Raw genomic sequence first — 15,859 nt, 5'->3', positions numbered from 1 at the left:
CGAGAGGCCCCGGGGGGCTTCAATCTGACGGACCTTCCTTGCCTGCCCATGCACCTGGCCCCTTCCTCCCAATGCCGGCTGCCTGGCTCACACTCCAGGGCTGGGACAGACCTGGGATAAAAGGGGTATTGGTGGTATTGCTGGGGTCAGAGGTCACTGTATGCAGGACACAGAGCTGGCTGTTTAGGGGACAGCAGAGTGCTTTGGGATTTGGGTTGCTAAGCCCTTCTGTGTTCACCCCTCAGAGAGGAACCTCTCCCCTATTGGGTGGGCCGCACCTTGGTTTCCCCCTCTCCCGGGAGGCAGTGAGCTTCTGAGGATGTGGCCTGCAAGTCACATCCAAGTCCAGCTCCTGTACTTGCCAGCTGGGTCCCCTTGCGTGGGGTTGGGGGGGAGGGCGCGCATCACCTCAGCTTCCACTTCGATATGTGCAGAATGGGGATGACAGTCCCTGCGTTTGACCAGGTCCCCATAGGCTGTTGGCCAGTTTGAGCGACACAGCACACGTGAAGTGCCAGTTTATGGTGAGGGCGTAGTGAGGCTGGTGAGGGGCCAGACCACAAGGAGCGCTGGGATGGGGGAGTGCTGGGCCCTGTGGGGAGGCGGGGTCAGCAGTGCCACATCGGGATAAGCCTGGGGGCTGAAGTGCATGGTCCATGGCCTGGCCCGGCTGAGAAATGGGCCAAGTCCCTTCAGCTCTCGAAGCCACTCCGTTCTCTGAAGGGCAGTCACAGCAGGCCACACCGTCCCACGGGCCAGAGCAGCCCGGGGTGGGGCTGGCAGCTGTAGCTGGTCCTTGTCTACAGTTATTACAGCAGCGTTTTCAGTGGAGGCCTAGCCCCCTGGGATGTAGATCCAGGGCCCTTGGGACTGAGAATGAGCCGAGAGGTCATGCCCACCTCCCAGCATAGCCTAGCCAGGGCCTATGTCACCAGGGTGGGTGGCCATGGGTGGCTGATACGTGCCCAGGAGCCCAGTCCTTTTGTGAGTCTCTGCAGGATCCATGACTCAGCACCCACCCCCCCTCCCCCAGCCGTATCTGTAGGGCTGCAGGATAGTCCCGGGGGCAACCCGCCCCCATCCTGGGTTGAGGGTGTGAGGGCTGTCTTCCCTGTAAGCCATGGGGGTCCTCACTGCAGGCATGACCATGGGCTTTGGGCTCTGTTCTGCCCTCGGGCTTCTGGGCCTTGTTTTCCTCAACGGACGTAAGAAACAGCAAGGTGGACCCTCCTACAGGTGAAGAGCTGGTGGGTTTGGGGGCCTCAGGGCAGCCCAGCCAGCAGGAGGAAAGCCTGAGACTGCCTGTACCCTGGGAGCAAGGGCCCCTCTGCCAACACACAACCTTCCCTCCTCCCCCACACCGCCTGCTGCTGCCATGCCACCACCAGATTCACAGTGGTTGCAGAATATGGAAGAGTCCTAAACTGGAGTCAGTTGGGTGACCTTGGCAAGTTACTTAGGTCTCAGGACCTCAGTTTCCTCTTCTGTAAAGCCACACACCGTGGGGCTTTTGTGAGGATTAAATGGAAGAAATAGCAAATGGTGGCCATTGTTATTAAAACAGTATACCGTATACCGTGCCTAGGATACACACGAGGGAAACTTTGTTGAGGTCACACAATGGGGTCACACACATAACCCAGCCCTCAATCTCCCCACCAGTGCCTGGCACAGACGAACTTGATGCACGCAGGCTGTTGGCAATGCCCTGGGCCATGGCCAGGTGCTGGGAGCCTGCCTGGCAGGAAGGGGGAGAGCTGGCAGTGCCAAGCATGAGTGGGGTGAGCACCCTGGTGGGGGCACTGCCAAGGCTCTGGGTCCAGCATCCCCATCCCCGTTTTCCCCCAGAGCAGCCACCGGGAGGAGGCTCCCCCATCCTGAGTACCAGCTGTCTACCCAGCCCATAGCCCACAGCCATCAGGGGGGTGGCCCTGGGCCAGGCTGACCAAGTGGCCAACAGCCCAGGGGCCGGCCCAGGGCCAGAAAATGTCAATGAGGATCAGCCAGGCTCAGGCAACTCAAGCTGTAGAGCAGGTGACCGGCTGGAGGGGGCCCACCTCCATTAAGGGGTATGGACCCTCAGGAGCCCACCAGCCCTCTCCCCTGTGCCCAGCCTCAAGATGGCTGGGGCCTAACTGCGCCCTCTCCCGTGGCTCCTACTGGTGTGGACATTAAGCCTGGCATTCAGCCCTGATCACCCTCTCCAGCTACTTCTCCCTGGCTCCCAGAACCCTTGCCCACCAGCTTTCAGGAGCAGTCCTCTGCTCTTGCACCATGCTGTGCCCTCTGCCGGCACTGCCGTCTGTCCAGTCAATGACCAGTGCCTCCGCCATCAGCGCCTCGCAGAGCCAAGCTGGGGCTCCTTTATTCTCAGGGATGGGAGTCACAGAAAAGGGTTTATTTACACAAGGAACCCGGGCCCTAAGGCCCCCAGGACAGAACCACTGGCTTTACCCAAGTGGGCCTCTTGGCCCTGCAGGCTCCGAGGCTCCCAGTCCCGTGGGCAGGCAGAAGGGCTGGCCTTCACGGCCAGCACCCCTCCTTCCGGTAACCTGGGCCCCCGATCAAGCCCATGGCGAGTCCCCCAGGCAGAAGAGGGCTCCTGGCGATGCAATGCTTCAGAACCAGCGGCCCCGTCTTCACACGGTGACCTCGGCTTTGCTGTTGGTGCTCAGGTGCCGGGGTCCACGGCTGGCGCGGCCATAAAGGCCAGGGGGCTGCGGGCTGAAGGCCTCGGGCAGCTTCTCTACGCTGAACTGGCGCCGGGGTGCGTCGCCGGGCCTCCGGGGCGCTGAGGAGGCATGAGACGCCAGGTGGCCGCGGGGGGCGGGCTGGGCCGGGCGGCCGGCCGTCCAGGCCTTGTAGTGGCCCGATAGGGTGGGGCCGGCAGGGGGCGCGTAGCCCGGCGGGGCCCAGGGGCAGGCGTCGAGCAGTGCAGGCAAGTCCTCGGGGGGCCTCCGGGCTCGCGCCGGGAGGGTCGGCGGGGCTGCTTCAGTCGCGGGAAAACGCTGGTAGAAGTCCCGCGGGGAGGCCTCTGCGGGGACAGACGGGCGTGGGTCGGGGGCGTGGTCAGGCCCCGGGGGCGGGGCCTCAGCGCCTCCAGGCTGGGACAGTCCGCTGGGGCCTGGGACTCAGCCCCACCGGGAAGGGATAGGGCGGGGACAGGCCGCTGGAGACGCGGGCTTCCTACGCCCGGGGCTCCGGATTCGGCGACGGGGTCTCAGACAGGCGGCCTGATCCGGGTTGGGGTACGGCCGAGGCGTGGCAGCCGATTGGCGTATGCGCGATGCGGAAGCTGGGAACTTTAGAACTCGAACTGGGACCCCGAGCCCTGCAGTCTAGGAGCTTGGACGCCCCGGGTGCGGTGGGCCCGGCGCTCCGGGCACAAACCTGGCCACTCACCTGCGGCCTTGAGCGCGGCTGCCTTGAGGGTGGCGTACTTGGCGTAGTCCGGCTGCCTCGTCAGGCTGTCGCCGCCCTGCAGCCGCGGGGCGCGCGGGGGGCCCGCTGTCGCCGAAGCCAGGGGCACGTTGATGGGGCGTTTCTTGTCTGGATGGGGGAGGGAGGAGATGAGACTCGGCCCGCTGACCAGAGGACACCCTGCCCCTGCGCTACCACCTCTTCGCAGCCCACTCCCCAGCTACGATTCAATGAGAGCTTGTGAGGTGACTTATGAACTTACGCCTTCGAGACTGAGAGCAGAACCTGACTCTTGAAGACAGACTCTCCAGTGCCTGGGACAGGGCCTGGCTCAGAATAACGTGAATAACAGCAGCCAGCCCTGAGCGGGTGCTCATCTAACAAAAGACTTGCCAGCACGTTCCATTTGAGCCTGGCACTGAGGCCCAGGACCTGCTTCTCCCAGAGATGAAGAGAATGTTTGAGGATTGGAACCCATACTGGGGGTACGGGAGGTGCTGTCAAGCCTGCCTCGCCAGCAGGAGTCCAAGAGGGAGGCACCAGCCTGAAGGAAGAGGCCCACAGGAGGCCACAGACGCGGGCCAGTCAGACCCCAGGGCACTGAGCCAGAGCCTAGAACCAGGCAGACCCCAGAGCCTGAGCTGGGGATCCCCGAATCTAGAACCTTCCTCACAGAATCCCTGAGGCTGGACATTGCAGGACCCGTCGAGGGACCCTGGCCACCAAGAGGAGCTGACTAGCTTGCCCACCACCCACTCACACACCTGCAGAGGCAGGCGGCTCACTTCCATTTGGGAAACAGCTCACAGCCTCAGCACACCCCGTCCCCTGCTCCCAGGCCCTGCTCAGACAAGGGCGGCTCTGTGCTGTAGATCAACAAACGCCCTCCCGCTAGTCTACTCGCCTGTGCTGTTGTGGAGGGAGCCCTGGGGGAGGCCATCGGCCATCTGCACCTGGACACAGCTACCCAGAGGTGGGTCCAGAGGTGGAGGTAGTGGCTCCTGGGGGTCAGGCTGCTTCAGAAGTTCTGTCAGTGTCCTGTGGGGAAAGAGTGGTGACAACCAGCCCTCCACGCCTCCTGCTTCCCCATCAGCCAGGTCTGGTCTATCAAAGGCCAGCCCCAGCCATCGCTTCTCACTGTGTGGCCCTGGGCAGCTCTTTCAACCCCTCTGGCCTCCCTTCTCTCCTGTGATTGACCTCATACATCCAGTTTCCCCTCCCAGGCACGACCTGTAGCCTCCACATGGCCAATTCTCAGAGTAGGTCAGGAAACCAATGGGGTCAGGTGTAACCAGGGCCACCTTATTTTTCAAAGGCTCCCCTCCTCCCCTTTCTGGAGTCCACTCCCCAAGACCCTCCATGTTGAGCCTCCTCTCCCAACACAAGCTCTGTGAGTGTATCAGGCCCTTGGACTTTGTCTGTGCCACTCCCTCTGGCATCAATTACTATCCTCCATCTCCTCCGGGAAAACTCCTACTCATTCTTCAAACCCCACCAGAACCCTTCCTCTACCAGGAAGCCTTTTCTACCTGCTTACCTAACGCCCCTCCTGCAGCAGGGGCTTCTGCTGCATTCTGGGACAGAGCTGCCAACACAAACACGGAGAACAGACAAATGAGGGGAAGGAGGAGCCAGGAGATCCTGCAGTGGCAGCCCCGCACCAAAGGCTGTGTGACCTTGGGCAGCTGCCTCCCTGGCTACCAGGACACCCAGCCCCCACCCAGCTGTGACGGAATCCGACTGAGCCTTCCCCACAGACAGCCAGACCCAGCCTTCAGCCCAGCTGCCTTCAGAGCCCGGAACCCATGATTTTCTCCTAGCTTGGTCTCTCCCTCCTGGAGCTGGGGCCTCAAATGACTGATTCATGAAGAAGCACACTGGAGGTGGGACACCTGGGGTGGGCGCAGTTTGGCTGCAATGTGGCAGGGTCTGAAAGTCTCCTAGTGCCTGCCTGAGTTGACCTTCATGCCCTGCCCACTCCTCAGCTGCCCACCCCTGTGGTCTCATCTCTGAGCAAGCAGTCACCAACCAGCCCTCCCAGACACCTGAGCAGTTTTCATGCCTCTGAACCTTTGTAAAAACTTTCTCCAAAGACAGACTCCGACTCCTCACCAAGCCCTCTGAGACGCCTTCCCTGACCATCAACCTCAACACGGCAGAATTAAGGGTGAGACTTGAGGGGAGGGCAGGGCTTCAGAGCATACCCACACACGAACTCAAGTTAGGCTCCAGGTCTCCCCAGATAAGAAGCAGGAGTCAGGGCACACAGGACCCTAAAGCCCAGAGAGAGGAAGGCACTGGCCCAGGCCACACAGCACATCAGGGGTGGTCCAGCTCTTCCTGAAGCATTACTAGACCTGTTTCCCGGTCCCCTGAGGATGAAGTGGGTTCCAGTGAATGTGTCACTAGGCTGCCCCAGCCACCCCCTCTATACCATCATGGCCCTCAGTTCCTGCTGCCCCACTCTGGTCAAGGACAGGCCCTGTCCTCTCCCCCTCACCCAGCATGAGGCTCCAAGCTCAGGAAGCCCAGGCCCTGCTTCTGAAGCATCCAGGACCCAGGCTGATAGCCACCACATTGCACATCACGGATGCAGCACAGTAGCTGAGGCCAGGGTTCCAGGCCCAGCTCTGCCCTACAGCTGTCTTGGAGCTGGTGGACTAAGTGGTCGGGGGAAGAGGGATGCCATGGAGTGCCAAGGAAGCCCTCTTGCCCTTGAGGTCTAGGAGTGGGGAAGCATCCACACCTAGCCCACCCAGGCATGGGGGCCTCTCTCCACTGTCACTTCTAAATACCAGCCTGTCGTACACCATGTCAGTGGCCCACACATCCAAGGGAGTAGGGACCTGGGTGAGCAAGTGAGGAGGGTGCAGGGTCCAGGACAGGGGGGTGGCTGGGGGCATGTGAGTGTGTTGGGGGCAGGGGGGGCGTGGGTGAGGCTTCCAGGGTCAGGACACAGAATCCCAGAGCCCCTATCCCAGCTGAGGAAGAGAACCTGGGTCCTGTGGCCCCCACTTCACATGAAACTCAGAACTCAGCCAACACCTGTCCAGGCCTCACCAAAAACGAATCTGTACCCCGCCACATACACACTTCAGGTCCGCTTCTACACAGGGGGATACCCTGACCCTGCCTGGGGGCACTGAGTGGGGTGAGTGGGGAGGCCTTCTAAAAACCCTAGGGAAATAAGGTCAGGCCTGAGTCACAACTATGGGGGGTGGGAGGGGAGGAGGGAAGGAAAAGTGGGGAGAGAAGCAGGAGGGGAGAGAGCCAAGAGAGCTACAGAAAATGTCCCTTCCCTGGGGACCCACGCCTCCACCCTGCGCGAGTGGGGCTCGGGCCCCAGGTCCCCTCCCCTAGGCGCGGATCTTGTGCCCTCGGTCGAGCGACCTGCCTTCCCCGCCCACTCCGGAGGAGGCGGGAGCCGCGGGGGAAGGCGGCCCAGCACCCAGCTCCCGCCGGAAGGTCAAGGGGAGACAGAGCGGTATCAGCTGTCTCCCTCCGTGAAGCGGGGGTGAGGGGAGAAAGAGACCTGGAGACAGAGCAGGGAGGGAAAACCTGGAGGAGGGGGCTGCTGAGAGGACCAGAGTTTCGGAGAGGGGCGGGAAGGATGAAGGATCGCGAGGGGGCGCCCACCTGGCAGGCCACCTGTCCCTGGGCTGGGAGGGGATCCCGGGCCCCGGCCCCGGCCGGCGCGCGCTCACCTGGTCACGGTGCGCCGCGCGCGCGGGCTGTGCGCCCTCTCCAGGCCCAGGCGCGCCCCGATGCCGGCCAGCACGAACAGGGCGGCGACGCCGCACACCGCGTAGACGGCCGTGTGGCTGCGTTCGCGGCCCGGGTCCCGGGGCACCGTGGCGTCGCGGGCACGCGCGGGAGGCCGGCCAGTCTGAACCCAGGCCGGCGTGTCGTAGTTGGAGCAGCGGCTCTGGTCAAGGCGCCGCGGCCCGTCGTGGCAGCAGAAGCGGTAGCCGCACGTGCCGCAGCAGAAGTTGTAGGCGCCCGAGCTGCAGTTGAAGGGCGGGTCCCACTGCCCCATCACGTCGTAGTAGCCGCGGCAGCGGTCGCCCCCGGCCGGGGCCGCCGTGCCGGGCGCCGCCGGCTCCTGCGCCTCGGGGCCCCCCGCGCCGCCCGACGGCGGCCGCGCCAGCAGCAGAGCCAGCCCGAGCGCGAGCCCGAGCGCCGGCGGGCCGCGGCCTCCGCGCAGCCCCCGCGCCCAGGCCAGCTCCATCGGGCCCGCGCCTTCGGCTACAGCACCCGGCGCATGGCGGCGCGCCGCGGCTCCCTCCCGCCGCGCTCCGGGCCCGCTCGTCCGCGCCCGCAGGGATCAAGCCCGCCCCGCCGCCCTGGCGCTGGCTCCCGGCGGACACCTCCTCGGTCGTCAGCCTCCTGAGAGGACCCCAGACCCGGGTGGGCTCGCGGGGCCGCGCCTCCGGTGGGCGCGTCCTGCGCCGAGGCTCACCTCGGACCCGAGCCAGCTAGTCCGCGCCCTGGGACTCCTCCCGGGCAGGGCGGCGGGTCCTCGCCTGCGCTCGGTCCCGGCCTCTCCCCGGCCCGGCGGGTGTGCGGGTCTGGGGCCTAGCGGGGGCGGCGGGCCGCCGGACACGGCTGCCTTCCCGCCGCCCGCTCCGCGCTGCCCGCGCTCTGGCTGCGGCTCCGGCTCCGCGCGGCCTCGGGCGGGCGGGGGAGGGAGAGAGCAGGGGGAAGGGGGGCAGGCGGGAGGCAGGCAGAGCCGGGGGAGGAGCGCGGCCGAGGCGACGGGAGGGAGGGGGCGCGGCAGGGCCCGCACAGCCTGGGCGCCCCACCAGGGACCCTCCCCGAAGGCCTCCCCCAAACATTCCTCGGAACTGGCGCTCCAGAGGGTTCCCCTCAAGGCTCTCGGAACTGTTACTTCGGACATTACGCCCGCCGCGGGAGCGCTTCGGTTCACAGGTGCGGGGACTGAAGGGACCCAGCAGCCCCAGAGAGTCGTTGCTGCCCACCCGCCTTCCTTCCCGTCCCCTCCATCAGTTCCGATCGAGACAGAGGTGTGATTTGAGGCAGGGAATGTTAAATGGGAAGGAAACTCCCAGCAGAGCCTCAGCAGAGGGCCAAGTATGGGTCCCCTCCGCGCCACCTAGGGAGGAGCTTTAACCCCGGGATGCACACCCTGGTCCCAGAACTTCTCGGACGCCGGGCTGGGGTCCTGGAGTGACCCCACGCCTATGGGCGATGGACCTGGCCTGGTCGGCGCCCTCCTGGGATCTCTCCGCCACCCCAGGTGTGAAAGGGAGGAGATTGGTTTAGCCCCCTGCCTTGGATGAGGACAGCAGGGCGTCGCCTGGGGGCAGAGCCATGGGCAGACCCTTTGCCCTGGTCCCCACAGGATGCTCAGGTCCTTTCTCAAGCCCGGGGGCAGAGGGTGAGGGGCAGGTATGGAACCTACTCGGAGCACTACGCGGTTGTGTTTTTGAAGTCGGTTTTAATTGGAGAATAGGACCCGAGCCCGGGTGCTTTGCTTTTCTCTGCCTGTTTCTCATTTTAACATCAAAAACTGCCCGTTCTGGGGGGCAGGGATCAATACGGGGCCTCCCTCTGTCTAGATGGGAGCATCAGGAGGGCAAGGGCTGCATGGGCCAGTTCCCCGGTGTTCCCACACAGCGCAGGCCTCTGCCATATTTGCTGAATGAATGAAGTGAAGTGCCTCTAGTCTCCAGTTTCAGATAAAGAATTTGGGCTCCTAGGGTCCTTCCTGCTCCCCCTTGCATCCTCTCTTCACTCAGCAACTGGGATCAGCTTATAAAAATGGAGGAGGTGGAGGGAGGAAGAGGGAGAAGGATTTACATTTAAAGGAGGATCAAGTTTTCTGTTGATGAGATGAGGGGCTGACAGGCTAATTTCAGGGCTAAAACGGGAAGGCGGGTGACCTCCCTATAATGCCCTCCCCCATCAGGGTGATTCCTTGTGCCCTGGCCAAAGACAGCCTGCTCCTCCCTCCTTCACCCACAGACACGCCCAGCCCAGAAGACCCTACCCCATTAAAAGACTTTATTACAATTTTAGAGAAAAAAGAAACTAGATGAGCAAAGGGATAAAATGAAATTGCCTTAATCCCATCACCAGGGACAACTGATGCTTTACATACTCTTTTGTAACTGGTTTTTAGTTTACTTTTTGCTGTCAAACTTTCAGATTATTATTCTGTTTATTTATATATTATAAACTATATTTTCTGGGGCATCCTTTTCTGCTTCCTTAGCTGGTATTCCTAGACATGGAAACCATGGCACAAACTGTCCAGTTTGTATCAGTGCCCCCGTCACACGCTGCCAAGCAGTCCTCTGTGTTACTGGGTCTTGGAAGGTGACTGCTTCTCCCCCGCTTTCCCACCTTATTGCTGGGCACTAGGTTTAAAGAGGCTCGTCGCTGCCCCCTGGGACTGTGGCTTCTTCCCAGGTAGGATCACCCTACTGGGCCCAGAACAAGTCTTCCAATGCTTTCCTCCCTGGGCCCCTCTCTTGCCCCCACTGTCCTGGCATCATTGGGTGCTCTGCTCAGCTTCCACCCCAAGTTGACTGCAGTCAGGATATATATATATGTATATATCCATTTATCCAATGGAGCTGGCTTTCAGCTGCCCCCTCCACTGTGCCCCCAAGGGATTGATGTCCAACCTCCAACTCCTCTCCACATCCATCCTCCCCATCTCAGTCTTGTTCAGTGGTCAGCCAGGAACAACAGATGCCCACATCTACCAGGTCTGTGCCAGGCACTCCATGCCCTCTCCATGTGAACACATAGCCTTGCAGTGGGGGAAGCAGGAGAGGGCAAATGCAAAGACAGACCACAGCTAACTGGCTGAGCCCTGGGGTCTGGCCATTCATTCAGCTGACACTGTCCCCCAGGTGCCCAGCCATGTGCTGGGCAAGGGGATCTAGAGAGGGAGCAGTCCAGCTAAGGGGGGGATCCCTTTGCCCAGGCTGCCCTCCCTGGACCCTGGGGTCTCTCTCCAAAGCAAGGCACCAGAGCATCAGCCCCTCATCTCCACTGCCTGCCATCCCCAAGCCTGTGTCACCAAAAATCATCCATTGATCCAGGCTTAAAATAACCCCTGGCATCTGCAGCGAGCCCCATGTGGCGGGCAGAGGAGCCGTGTCTCTGTTCATGAAGGGAACCCGCCCCGCCCCCAGCTCCAAAAGCTGGCAGCTGGAGTGTGCGGGTGTCTGAGTGTGCTCACAAATGTGAGTGACAGTGTGCATGTCTGGTGCTGGCACGGCTATGAGAGCCTTCCCCGCACGTGGACACGTGTGTACATGTGTGTGTCAGTGTGGATATGCCTCTGCATATGTGTTCTTCCCTCACTGTTGAGTCCTCGCCTGGTGTCCAGCTCTGGCTGGGCAGGGCTCAGGGTCCTGAGAGGAGAGGTTGTGGACATTAAGGAAAACCTGTCCTGGGCCTCAGTGTCCTGATTTTAGGTGGTAGGTCACCAGTCTGCCCAGCCCTCCTAGAGAGAAACCCAAGACCCAGGGAGAAGAAATGACTTGCTGTGACTGGCACACAGCCTGGAAGGGCTGGGGTATGGCCTGGAACCTGCACTGTGAGCCCCAAACCTACCTTCTGGCCAGTTTAGAACAGAGAGAGCAGCTGGAGGACCCCAGCCCAGAGGCCAGGCAAGTGTTCCTACCCCCTGGCAGCACACCCAGTGCCTGACTAACGCCTGACACGACAACTCCTCCATAAGCCCCCGGGCCTTCCAATAGGTTGTTTCTTCCTGGAAGGCCTTTCCAGCCCCTCACACTGAGAGCTCCTATTTATTCATCATTTTGGAACCAGACTAATGTGGGTTGGAATTCCTGCTCTAGTAAGACCAGTCGACCTTTCTAGGCCACAGTTTTCTCATCTGCAAGATGGGCTGCTAGCTCCTCTTTGGAAGGGCTGCTGGGAAAAGCCAATGGGTCTCTGGATGAAAAACATCCAGGAACACGCAGCCTTTTGGGAGCCCCTGCCACAGCGGTGCTGAGAAGATTGTGATTGCCACTGTGGGTGCCATCCACAAGCCTCAAAGGCCTCATTCCCAAGCCCATCTTGCTTCTGTTTTGTCCATGGTGGAGGGTTACGCAAGAAGCAGAGATTCTAGGGGACTATGTACTCCCTGCTAGTGCAGATGCGAAGCCAGTACCGGAAGGGGGGTCTGGAGGGGAGGGCCCGAGGCTCCTTTGTCTCCATGAGAGGCAGCTCGTGACTCAGGCTCTAGCTGCCTGTGGGAGGGAGGGGACCCCCGGGCTCCTGAGGTCGCGAGGGAGCGGGGGTTGGGGTGGTGGTGCTGGGAACTGGAGCTCAGCTTCCCTTCTTAATTCCGCATCACCCAATGAAGGTGCAAATCCGGAGCTGCCCACCCAGACCATAGCGCGGGAACAGACCCAGAGCGGACGGTGCTCGGCGGAGGCCATACAGCGCCTCCACCTGGGACAGGTGCGCCCTGACCCACCAGCCTGCCCATTCCTGGGACACACCTCCGAGGTCAGATCCGAGCCCGGAGCCAGAGGGCGGGGGACGGAGTGGGGGAGGCCACCTCTCCCCAGAGTCGGGGCCATGCCCTGCATTTGGACCCCTCCTGGGTCGGACCGCGGTCCTCGGGCCTCGCTTGAGGATGGGGACCCCGCGTGAGCGCGGTGGTCCGGAGTTTAGAGAGGCTCCGTTCATCCGTGGCCTCCCTTTTTCCCTGCGGGTGGGTCTTGAACCCACCCCTTCTACATGCTCCTGACCCCGCCCCTTTCCTGCTACCTGGAGGCTCGGGGTTCCTCAGCCCCACCTCTCTCTTGACCCCGCCCCCGCCGCGCCTCTAGCCCAGGCCCCACCCTCTCCGTCCCACAACCCCGCCTTCCGGTGCCTGAAGGCTGGCGGTCAAAGTGCCACCGGTCTCGCTGACCGCAGGAGCCGTCGAGATAGACTTTCACCTGCCCTGGAGTCGCTGGCACTGTCCTAGATCCATGCAGGACGCCCGGGGCTGGTCCTCAGATTCTCTGCAGCTCAGGGGAGTGAGGAGATGCTCAGAGGCCCGCTGGGCCCCGGGACCCCTGCAGAGTCCCCGGAAAGAGCATGGGCTGGAACACAGGCATGGGTGTCCTCCTGGCTTCTCCTCGACTCTCCATGTGACCTTGGGCAGTGGTTCCTACCCCGCAACCCCCCTTCCCCACCCGCAGGTCAGGATCAGGCAGCTGGGGAGCTGGCTCAGATTGGAGAGAGGTCAGATTTCCGTTCTGGGTGAGGGAGAATTTGGCCTGAGCCACCAACAATAGAGCAAATGGGAATGAGCTCCCACCCTGTGCCCAGAGAAGGGCCAGAGGGGTCCGGTGGCCTCTCACAGGTGACAGAAAGGGTGAGACCAAATGATGGGGCTGGAGGAGCACCGGGTTCCCTGAGGTGGGTGCCCCTGTGTGCCATGGGGCAGGAATGGCCACAGGGAAAGTTCTGACAGCCTCACCTAGCACTCAGGGGCCACAGTGCCCAAGTCTCCAGCCCCTCCTCCTGCCCCCTCTTCTCTGCACCTTTGCACACAGTTCCTTGGGCCAAGAATGCCCTTTCTCTGCTCTGTTCCAGCAGGAAAACTCCACAGAACTCAGGGCATACCTCCTACTCTCAAAATCACTCTAAATGTTAAATTAGTCACCCCCCCTCCCCGGGACTTCCCTGGTGGCGCAGTGGTTAAGAATCTCCCTGCAGGGGACACGGGTTCGAGCCCTGGTCCAGGAAAATCCCACATGCCGCAGAGCAACTAAGCCCCTGCGCCACAACTACTGAGCCCGCGCTCTAGAGCCCGTGAGCCACAACTACTGAAGCTCGTGTTTCTAGAGCCTGTGCTCCACAGCAAGAGAAGCCACCGCAATGAGAAGCCCGCGCACCGCAAGGAAGAGTAGCCCCCGCTCGCCACAACTAGAGAAAGCCTGTGCGCAGCAACGAGGACCCAATGCAGCCAAAAATAAATAAATAAATAAATAAATTTAGAAAAAAAAAAAATTAGTCATCCCCCTGCTTGGGGCATTCCCTGGCTCTGCCCTGTCCTGTCATTGTGTCCCACTCTGTCTCTCCCACTGGAATAGGACCTAATGGCAGGGTCTGAGGCTGACCTCCTGGCACTGACCAGAATGGTCCTGGCACAAAGCAGGCGTGCTGGGATCTGGTATGATCAATGGTGCAGTAAATAGATGAGCGATGGGAGTAGTAACTCCTGAGACCAGAGCCTCAGGCCAGCTCTGGGAAACTCACTTCCCAGAGGGAATTTCTAAGGGTTGGGGGCCCTGGGCAGAAAGGTGTCTGCATTCCAGGGAAGGAAGGAAGTAGAGGCACTTCTGAGGTGGAGACCAGACTTTCCACATGACCTCTTTAATCTTGGACAACTGGTTGGTCCTCAGGCTCCGTTTTGAATATGGGAGACAGGCCCAAAGAGATGCCACAGCTTCTAAAGGCAAGGGCTATGTGGGGCCATCCTTGCCGAGACAGAGGGAGGTTAGGGGTCAGGTCCTTCCTCCCTGGCCTCACCAGCTGGGCCTCCCCACCCCCAGCCTGAGCTGGGAGCTAGGGCTGCCAGGGCAGGAAGTGAGAAGTGCCTGCAGGAAGCCCCAGGAGGAACTGAGACTTCAGCCAACCCCGCCCCCACCCCGTGGGGCCCTGGGGACCTCGGGCACACCTGACCCTCCATCAGGAAAAACTGTCCAGGAACAGGCTAGGGGGAGGGGGGCTACTTCCCTCAGTTCCCATCCCAACAAGCAGCTCTCCCAGTCTATCGTGGATCCCTCTTACTGCAGAAAGAGACCAGTTGGGGAGGGAAATCTTTGAGTAGTGATAAAAACAAGGAGTAAAGCCTGGAATCAATGCCTGGAGTCTGCTGCTCTCCAGGAGAGCACCTGGGCCAGGGACCTTCTGGACAGGCAGGAGCCCGGGTGTAGCCCAGCTCCACCGCTGCTTATCGTATCTTGGGCCAGATCCCTTCACCTCTCTGGGCCTCTTCTTCCCTATCTGCAAAATGCGCCGTATCATCCCTGCTCGTGGACGTGAGATGGTCCAGATTTTCAGGAAAGCAATTTGACCAAGAGGGGTCTTAAAAAAGGTCAAGGCCTTTTTAAAGCAATAACTCTCCTTCTGGGAAAGAGACTCAGTTTCCTTATCTGTAAAATGGAGGTGGGGGAGTGAGGACCCTCTACGTGGCCTTCCCAGTCCTCCTCGGAGGGCCACAGGCCACGAGGACAACTTTGCGTCCAACCCCCCACCACCATTTTTCAGAAAAGGAAACTGAGACTGGACTCGGGGTTCAGCGGGGACACGGTGGTGCCAGAGGTTTGTGTGTCTGGAACCCAGGGGTGTTCACCCACTTGTTTTGCCTCCAGGGCCCACCCCCTGGCTGTGGTAGAAAAGGTGGGGTGAGAGATAGGGATGGCAGAGAACAGCTCAGACTCCCCCAGCCCTGAGATGGAGGGAAGTGGAAAGCGGGGCCCATTCTGGGCCTGCTCCCCACCCTCCTGCCTATGCCCGCACACTGACCTCACCTCAGCCACCTGGTGGCCGGGGGGCGGGGAGGGGGCATCTGAGATGGGTTTGGGAGGGAGAGGAAGAGACTTAGATGTGGTAGTCCAGGTTCTGGGGCTCCAAATACTGCTGGCCGCTGACTATCTTCTGAGCTGGGAAAGGGGTGGGCAGGAAAGGCAGGTCCGGGAGAGATGCGCAGAAAGCAACTGATGCGTGGAACAGAACATGGTCAAGATGGGAATTCCCTGGCGGTCCAGTGGTTAGGACTCCTAGCTCTCACTGCCGAAGGCCTGGGTTCAATCCCTGGTCAGGGAACTAAGATCTCATAAGCTGGGCAGCATGGCAAAGAAAAAAAAAAAAAAGAACATGGTCAAGAACCTACAAGTGGGACAGAATGGTACTCAGAATCCCATCTGCTGACTCCCAGTCCATTGCCCCTTCCCAGGGTGCTGAGCTGTGACAAATTCCAAGGACACTGTCCAGGGTGGAGTCCAGGTCAGGAGGTTCTAAGCCTGTGTCACTGTGTAGGAGGGTCGGCAGGAGAGTCAGCGGCTGACTGAGTGCACAGGACGGTCCAGAACGGGAAGAGATGGTCTCAGCTCCAGGCCCCAGAGCAAGGGGCACCACTGTCAGAGGAACAGTTCCACTGGGATGGCGGGTGACCCCAGGGGGCTGGCACAGAGTGGCCAAGTGACCCAAGCACTTGGGGAGGACAGGCCACAAAGAGAAGGACACTCAAGGAACATCAGGTCCAGCTGGTTCAAGGCCAGAGGCCTGCCCTGGCCTCCTAACAAAGGAGCCTCTTGCAGGTCCTGGGCCCTGCCCTGTGTATAGCCCAGTGTGCCCTGGAGGCAGCTGGGATTCCAGGTGGTCTCTGATGGAGATGCCTGTCAGTGTGCCTTCAGTGTGAATCTGCAGTCCAGCTCCAGAGGCTGTAGAC

At 61.1% G+C, this 15,859-nt stretch overlaps 1 protein-coding gene across 1 annotated transcript; it reads right to left on the bottom strand.

The window, feature by feature from the left end:
- Positions 1–2,341: 2,341 nt before the first annotated feature.
- Positions 2,342–7,648, bottom strand: SHISA8 (shisa family member 8). Its single transcript, XM_061205535.1, has 4 exons — positions 7,125–7,648; positions 4,325–4,458; positions 3,403–3,549; positions 2,342–3,034 (listed from the first exon to the last, which is right to left on the bottom strand). The coding sequence occupies exons 1-4, from the start codon at positions 7,646–7,648 to the stop codon at positions 2,640–2,642; spliced, it is 1,200 nt and encodes a 399-aa protein (XP_061061518.1). The 3' UTR covers positions 2,342–2,639.
- Positions 7,649–15,859: the final 8,211 nt, after the last annotated feature.

The sequence above is a fragment of the Eubalaena glacialis genome, chromosome 11, assembly GCF_028564815.1.
Source record: "Eubalaena glacialis isolate mEubGla1 chromosome 11, mEubGla1.1.hap2.+ XY, whole genome shotgun sequence".
NCBI classification, from domain to species: Eukaryota; Metazoa; Chordata; class Mammalia; order Artiodactyla; family Balaenidae; genus Eubalaena; species Eubalaena glacialis.
This window is presented reverse-complemented; position numbering and strand designations above follow the sequence as displayed.